At 34.6% G+C, this 8,679-nt stretch overlaps 2 protein-coding genes across 14 annotated transcripts in view; one reads left to right on the top strand and one right to left on the bottom strand.

Moving 5' to 3' along the window:
• The window catches only part of ABI1 (abl-interactor 1), a 116,558-nt gene extending 108,313 nt beyond the window's left edge, over nucleotides 1-8,245 (top strand). For all 13 annotated transcript variants that reach the window (XM_011927278.1, XM_011927277.1, XM_011927279.1 and 10 more), the window contains 2 exons: nucleotides 3,063-3,248; nucleotides 6,380-8,245. In XM_011927278.1, coding sequence (XP_011782668.1) covers nucleotides 3,063-3,248; nucleotides 6,380-6,555 — 362 coding nt within the window. In that variant the 3' untranslated portion in view covers nucleotides 6,556-8,245. The remainder of the gene's footprint in view (nucleotides 1-3,062; nucleotides 3,249-6,379) is intronic.
• A 323-nt stretch (nucleotides 8,246-8,568) lies between these two features.
• LOC105501379 (decaprenyl-diphosphate synthase subunit 1) overlaps nucleotides 8,569-8,679 on the bottom strand; it is a 50,469-nt gene continuing 50,358 nt past the window's right edge. The window contains exon 12 of the mRNA XM_011927291.1: nucleotides 8,569-8,634. Within this exon, the coding sequence (XP_011782681.1) occupies nucleotides 8,569-8,634 (66 nt within the window). The remainder of the gene's footprint in view (nucleotides 8,635-8,679) is intronic.

Consider the following 8,679-nt stretch of genomic DNA (forward strand, 5'->3'; position numbering starts at 1 on the left):
AAATTCTAGAAGATGTATAATCCTAACTGCATGATCACAGTGAATGTTATATAAAGTGAAAAATACCACTATTTTACTGAATTATAATATGCTAGAATAGCATATTGATGGTAATGTGGTCTATTTTTAATTTACTTCATTTGGACCATCACCATGAAAATAAATCTGAGGATGGTTTGAACAAATGAATAACCCACTTGCCCAGCCTATCCTCCAAGACAATATATTGTGGCAAATTCCATTTTTCAGCTTTTGCTGACCCTGTTATGTTATTCTCCCCATTCCCTCCCTTCTGCCAGTCAAATATTTGTGTACTCGATGTTATGTGCCAGGCTCTGTGAAGAATACTAGCAGTTTAAGACAAAAGCCCCTTCCTTCAGGAAATGTGTGATCCAATTGGCTTGTTATAAAATGTTGTTTCGTAATGTTGACATTTCTGAGTGTAAGCCATCCTTACTGTTAATATTTGTGTTTGAAAACCCTAATGTGTGCAAACCTTTAAAAAGATATGAATAATCAGCCTGGGCAACACGGCAAGACCCTATCTGTACAAAAATAAAAAATCAGCCAGGTGTGGTGGCATGTGCCTGTAGTTCCAGCTACTAGGGAGGCTGAGGCTGGGGCATCATTTGAGTCCAGGACGTCAAGGCTGCAGTGAGCCATGATCGCACTACTGCACTCCAGCCTAGGAGTGCAAAAATAAACAAATGCATGGATGGATGGATAGATAGATGTTAATCTTATTTTTAAAAATAAATGAATAAGGGTAAACTGCTGGTCATTAATGCTGCAGAGTTTAAAGACAGCCAGTGCGAACTTTTGAACTGCCATACCACTAACAATTATTAGGAAATAATTTAAAATAGTCATAATGCACATCAGTTTTGTGAGTCCAAAGGTGACTGACTAGCTATTTGGTAAATCTTTTCTTTATATAGAAATCCAGTATTAGTATACATTATTCTAGGCATGTGTGGTCTTTGCTAAAGAGGCTCTTGGTATTGGTTCTTTTTACCAAACATATGAACTTGGGTCAGTGATTCTCCTTGTGCCACAGATTCCCTAACTTTATTTGGTTTCTGTTTTCTTTGAAAGTATGTTAGGAAGATTGGTGTTAAAATATGTATCAGTACTTTAAATGTTTTATGAAATACAAATTTTATGTGTTCTTCTCTTAAATACCCAGTTTATTATGACACTCAAAGTGGGTGATAATGAATGCATGTAGCAGTTAGCCTATTAATAAGTGTTTCAATTTAAGATACCAGCCTCTAAAAAAGTCAGCAGTGTGTTTACATCTCTTTATGATTATGCAGAGAATTAGATTAACCAAGACTTCTGCCATAATTTGAAGATAAGACATATAGATTTACAACAGTTGGACATAAAGACAATTTCGTGAAAACATTGAACTAGTGTGATAAATCGAGAGTAAATTCAAGGTACCCACATATATAATTTACACATTAAGCCAAACTAAGGATATGAACTATGGCTGTTTGATGTCAGGAGGGATCCATACCCATTTTCCTCTCCTCAATAATATTAAAAAGTTTTATAGAGGAAGTTATGGACAAAGATAAAATGGATCTAGGAATGAGGCAGAAAATTTAATTGTCGACCCGTTTGATAGATATTAGAGTGAGCATTACCATACAGGATTTGTTTTCTAATAGCCCTTTCATCCCTCAAGAGGATAAAATAGAAATCACAGCATTGAAGTGGTTATGAAAATAGGGTCATTATCTGCAAATATTTTAAACCTGGAGCCCTTGGTTGTATATTCAGCACATTATTCCCAGGAGGGTAAACATTTAAACCTGTATGACAAATAGATTACGGCTGATTTCTTTGATCACGTAAATAGCCCCAGAAATTGGCATTTGATTCAGTATGTTTGTATTGTGAACTTCTCCCCTGCAGGAATTATATAATTCCTGTATCAATTTGTATGAAAACATTTTCATATGTCTTTTGAACTTTTAAAGAATTTTATGGATCAGAAATTTAAGTTAAGCACTAGTTGGGTTCCAGCTTTGAATTCTTTAAGTAATAGGAGCATTTTTACCTGATATTATGCTAGTTCATTGAACAGAACTCTAGCCTGACATTTTCCCATTTCCCTGTTTACACTTTTGACTATGTAAAGCACACACATATATACTGACCACGACCATCTAGAGTTTGAGGTATGAGTCATTTTTATTGTTTTGTTCACTGTAAGTTCCTTTTTGTTTGTTTTTTTAATTACATCTTCAACACTTTATGTTTAAATCTTAATTGTTGATGTATTCTTAGAAAATTGAATCTTTAGGATCTAGGCTTTCCCTCATCCCGTGCTTATGTTTTACTAGCAATAATGCAAAGTTTTAGCTTGCTTTCTACAAAAAACTGATTATGAATATAAACATTTTTTAAAATATTCAATTAGATTTTCTACTGGTTGGGGATTCTTTTTGCATATTTTCAACTTGTAAAATGTAAATAACAGAGTAGAAAATCTACACACAGAAGCAGACCTAATACCACCAACTTTAACTTTCTCTCCATCAAAACAAACAATATCAACAAAGAAACAAAAATCTATCCATGGGAGACTGAATTTTTAGGGAACCAAAGCTGTTTCAAGCCAAAATCGGGCATGAATGAGCAGAGTGAAAAGTGATCAAACCATTAATGTAATGTTACTCATACCGTTTACTGCAGTCCAAATGACAAAAGTGACATAGATTTAGTTTAGGTTGTTAACATTTGTCCTGATCTGAACCTTGGAATAAGGAAACTACTCCTATAATCCTTATAAAAAGAGACATTGTCTCCTAACACCCTGCATTCATTAATTTGTAATACTTCCAGATACACTTATTTTTAGCTCATTTTGTTATTTTTAAATGATTCTTGAGTAGCATAAACTTTAACACACCAAGCTTTTATTTCTAATCATTGCATGTTTTATTATAGTGCATGCTGTACTTAAGTTAGAGCTTTCTTAAATTCTGTTAACTTATGACTTTCCATCTAGACTTATTTGTGATTCAAATCAATCATATGAATCTTTTTAGTTGCTGATAGTCCAACTCCACCGCCACCACCTCCACCAGATGACATTCCCATGTTTGATGACTCTCCACCTCCCCCACCACCACCTCCAGTGGATTATGAAGATGAGGAAGCTGCAGTAGTTCAGTATAATGATCCATATGCAGATGGGGATCCTGCTTGGGCCCCCAAGAATTATATTGAGAAAGGTAAGGTACAATCATTGAATCGATGTGAAGGAATATAACCTAACTGTAGAAATTAGAACTATAAAGAACATCTAGTCCAATGTTTCTCAGCCTTTTAAGCTGCCTTACCAACCAAGATGATTTACTTAAACCTTACTTCCTAAGCTTTGTATTATTCCCAGTGTACAGGGGGATTCTTTCTTTGTATTTTAAATTAAAATTGCAGTGTTAGATTTGCTTTCAAACTACATATGTGTTCAGCTGAAGATTAACTTGCTGGACGGCATTTTATAGATGAAACAGCTAAGGCACAAAAATGGAGTTAAATGTAATTAGTAAAGATTTTAAAAGTTCTGTCAAGCTCTGTTGATGACCTTTCATATCTAAATATAGACAGTCCCTGATTTACAATGGTTCAGTTTAGGATCTTTTCAACTTTATGATGGTACAAAAATGATACACATTCAGTATGCTTCTCAACTTATGATGTAGCTTTGTCTGGATAAACCTGTTATAAGTAAAAAATACAAGTTATAAGTTGAAAATGTACTTTCAATTTACAATATTTTCCACTAAACAGTGGGTTTATTGGGACATAACCCCATCATGTGGAAGTAGAGGAGCATCTGTCTTTAAAAATATATTAGTACTATCATGAGAAAAGCCTCAATTAAGGTGTCAGTTAGGTGGTTTTATAAAAGAGAAGACAAATTACCAGGATTATATTTCATGAAAGTATGAACCACTCTAAAGTCTAATTTACCTACAGTACCCAATATTCACTGTAATTATCTATTAAGAAATATAGGTGGGGAAGAAACAAATCGTTTCCAGAGTTTTTATTTTTTCATCCAGTTCTGTGCTGTTTTAAAATCTGTATTTCTTTTTGCAGAAATGGGAATCAATTAAAAATAAAATAAAATCTGTATTTCTATAGAGTTCTGAAAAATGCTTGTGATTTAGTTGAACACTTCTGGTTGCCTTTGATATATTTCCTTCTATTGACTTTATTGGGTTAACAGTCCTTAAGCAAGTAGCTGTAGCTCTTGAGACCAGTAGCATTCTTTCCTGCCCAAGTTTTGGATATGTGGCAAAAGTAAATTTGTTTTCCTTTTATTTTTTTTATTTTTTGAGATGGAGTCTTGTTCTGTCTCCCAGTGTGGAGTGCAGTGGTGCAATCTCGGCTCACTGAAACTTCTGCCTCCCGGGTTCAAGCAATTCTCCTGCCTCAGCCTCTTAAATAGCTGGGATTACGGGTGCCTGCCACCACGCCCAGCTAACTTTTACATTTTTAGTAGAGATGGGGTTTTGCCATGTTGGCCAGCCTGGTCTTGAACTCCTGACCTCAAGTGATCTGCCCGTCTCAGCCTCCCAGTGGTGGTCATTACCGGTGTGAGCCACCGCACCTGGCCTTATATTTTTAAACAGTAAATAATTTACATATTGTTAAGAAAGTCTTAAATATTCTACTTTAGATTCCCATATACCTTCAAATAGAGATCTGCTGTTACTTATGAGGATCATAAACTTGAGTGGCCTTGAATTGTGTTTTTACCCATATTTTCTTACTTGGTAAAGCAAATTTAACTATGAAAATGGGACCATATTTATATAAGTTGACAAATTTGGAATGATATATCGGGTAATATACTTGATAGTAGAGGAGGATTAAAAAGTATCTTCCCAAGAACTAGGGGTGAGCACACTTTGTTTGGTATAAAGCCAGATAGTAAATATTTTAAACTTTGCTGGCTATACAGTCTCTGTCACAACTACTCAGTCCTGCTGTTGTAGCGTAAAAGAGGACACAGACAGTACATGAGTAAGTAGATGTGGCCATATTGCAATAAAACTTTATTTACAAAAAATGCAGTGGTTTGGATTTGTCCATGGGCCATGATACACTTTAGATTGCTTTCCCCAGCAGTTTGCAAAGGAAGTGAATATAGGCTGAGCATCCCTATCTGAAAGTCCCAAATTCAAAATGCTCCAAAATCCACAATGAGTTCCAACATGAGGCCGCAAGTGGAAAATTCCACACCTGACCTCATGTGATGGGTCAGTCAGAACGCAGGCACATGACACAGTTTATTCAGTGTTCCCAAGGGAAAAATAAAATTACCTTCAGGCTATGTGTGTAAGGTGTATGTGAAACAAAAATGAGTTTTGTGTTTAGACTTGGATCCCATCTCCAAGATATCTCATTACATATATGTAAAATTCGAAAGTCTGAAAAAAAACCCAAATCCAAAGCAGTTCTGATCCCAGGCATTTCAGATAAGGGTTATTCAACCTATATCTTGAACTGAAAAGAATTACAGACACCACAGAATTGCCAGGTTCTCTAAATATTAATTAAAATCCTTTGAAGTAAGTAAATTTTTTTTTTTTTTTTTTTTTGAGACGGAGTCTCGCTCTGTCGCCCAGGCTGGAGTGCAGTGGCCGGATCTCAGCTCACTGCAAGCTCCGCCTCCCGGGTTTACGCCATTCTCCTGCCTCAGCCTTCCGAGTAGCTGGGACTACAGGCGCCCGCCACCTCGCCCGGCTAGTTTTTTTGTATTTTTAGTAGAGACGGGGTTTCACCATGTTAGCCAGGATGGTCTCGATCTCCTGACCTCGTGATCCGCCCGTCTCGGCCTCCCAAAGTGCTGGGATTACAGGCTTGAGAAATATTCTTTTTTAAAAATCTGGGAACAGTCCCTTAAATTAGCATGGGTCCTTGAATGAGTAGGATGTGATTTACCTTCCAGTGACTGTGTATTTTCAAATTAGATAGCTTGGGTTGTTACCTGGTTTACTGAATGGCTATGCAGCTTTGCCTGATAATTATTTCGAAAAGCGGTGCTTTGTATATGATAGGCACTTGGTATTTGAATGAATTGAAACATCTAATAAATTCTGAAATTCAGAGAGCTTTCTTAAAGTGATTGACCCTGTTCAGTCTAATCAGATTGTCATTTGACTCTAAGATTAAGCCAATGATATAAGTACATGGTTGGCACTGACCTACTTACATTGATAGATACAAAAATTAAGAAATCTTCATAAAAATGGTTTTGCTGTGCTATATATTTAATTGGCTTTGTCTTAAAATTCAAGTAAATCTTGGATATAGTGCATTCATGTGATATTTCAACTGTTTTTTTCCATAGTTGTTGCAATATATGATTATACAAAAGACAAGGATGATGAGCTGTCATTTATGGAGGGTGCAATCATTTATGTTATAAAGAAGAATGATGATGGCTGGTATGAAGGAGTCTGCAATCGAGTGACTGGTCTGTTCCCTGGGAACTATGTTGAATCAATCATGCACTATACTGATTAATTTTTTTTTTTGTTTTTTTTGCTTTTAAAGTAGATTCTTATTACTCAGTCATACTGTGGGACAATTATGGTTAACAGAACTGTCTTAATATGTTTTAAAATGTGCCCATATTTTCAGAACATGCTGTTTTATTAGTAAATTGAATGTCTACCTGTAAGCATAAATCTTTGAGGCAGTTTGTGTATTGCTAAATAGCAATTTATACAAGAAGCTGTCCATAACTGATTATGCTTATGTACTTACTTACACATTTTTAACTTTATGACCAGCCTAAATATTCTGGGGGAAGTGGGGTATAATATTTAACGAATCATTATTCAGATTGTACCATTACATGTTTCAGTGCAGCATGATTACTAACGCTATGTCAGACTAATATTAAAATCAGAAAATTTAAATGCTGGTGCTGGTCAGACTTTTTTTGTTAGATTCTCTCATTTAAAAAAAATACTGTTTGTTTAAAGCATGCATAAAAATTTATGTATTGAAATATACTTAAAAATTCCAAGATGCTTCCCATTTGTGTAATATTTACCTGGAGGACTCATACTTAGGGTGTCTTAACATGAATTGAGTCTCCAAGGTCTCCATGTGAAACAAAAGAAGCAAAAAGAGAATTATCTGTAATGTTGTAATTTGTACCTAAGTTTTTTAATGAGTGAAATTTGCATTATAAATTTTTTCCATTCATAAATACATAAGTGAACCAAAGGTTTTTGTCCTTTCCTTCACTGGTTTGCTTTAAAAAAATAAAATAAAAGATAATGATTTATTGCAGAATTATGGTTCTATTTTCTCAATATGTTAACTTGGAAAAAAAATGTAGCCTTATCTTAATCTGTCCTAACAGCAATGTGACGGGTTTTTGCAGATTCAAAATCTGCAATGGTTATTTACAAGTCAATCTACTGAATTCCTTTTTTAAAGAATCTTTTGAAGCTAAGAAAATGTGTCAAATTGTGTGCATTCATTCTGTAAGTAAAATTCGTAAGGATTGCCATGTCAGTCCTTCAGTTTTGCAGTGGACTGTTGTACACTGGTTCAATGAAAGGAAGTTAAAAGTACCTTTTACATATTGTAAAAGTAGATACAGTTGATTTGTGAATAGGCACTATTTAATCCATTACCTGGCACTAGCAACATTAGAATCTTAAAATAAAATCATTGGGAAAGAAGGTGGGTCATGTATTAATCAGCGAACAGAGATTTACCTAATGAACAGACTTGTATTGTCTTTTGACATAATCAAAATGCAACACATGCACTTTGTGTGTCTCCTCTTAATTTAAGGGAGGGTTGAGGGATGTTTTCTCTTCTTGTGTATAATTCTGTATTGCTTAGGATATTAAAGTAGAGCACTCAAGTGTGGGTTTCTGTGTTGTTGAGGATTTGTTTGGAATTCAAATTACAGTTATGTACTGGACGTTACAGACTTACAACACCACAGTGAACGGTAAGACTAGTGCAAAACAGTTATTTCTGAAAATTAAAGACCATTATTGCTACCAAATCAATGTGACTATTTCATACGCATTTTGCCTTTGTTAATTTTAAACAAAGTATCATTAGTGATCAGCTAGCTACCTTCTACTTTCCATTTTTCAAGTGGATTGTTCTCTTAATTTGTATATAACCTGTTGTCTAAATTTTATGTACAGTCTTTTATAATAAACCATTCTCCTATATGAAACTTTGGATACTGTTAAAATATAACTGATGTGGACTTCAATGCAGACTTCACATTTTTCTCATCTTTACTCCTACAGTAAATCAAGACAAACCATTTGAATTTTAACATCGATTATTTATTTGTGTAATGGCCTTACATGTGGATATTAACAGTGTAAACAGTACCACATATAACCATCAAGATACCTTGATTATAATTTATAGGACTAGAATGACAGATTCAGATGGTTTAATTACATTTAAAAAGTTTTCTGAAAAAACTTTTGCAATAAAAAAAATAAATTGCCCATCAATAAGTTTGATATCTTTTAAAATGATTTTTGGTTATCTGCACATGAAGCAAACAAAGGGTATTCCACAAAATTCTTTAGGCACAGTCTGGTAAGATAGCTGCCAGAAAGAACAGAAAGAGTTGTCATTTATCTCTTGTGAGTA

The sequence above is a fragment of the Colobus angolensis genome, unplaced genomic scaffold (assembly GCF_000951035.1).
Source record: "Colobus angolensis palliatus isolate OR3802 unplaced genomic scaffold, Cang.pa_1.0 Scaffold707, whole genome shotgun sequence".
Classification (NCBI taxonomy): Eukaryota; Metazoa; Chordata; class Mammalia; order Primates; family Cercopithecidae; genus Colobus; species Colobus angolensis.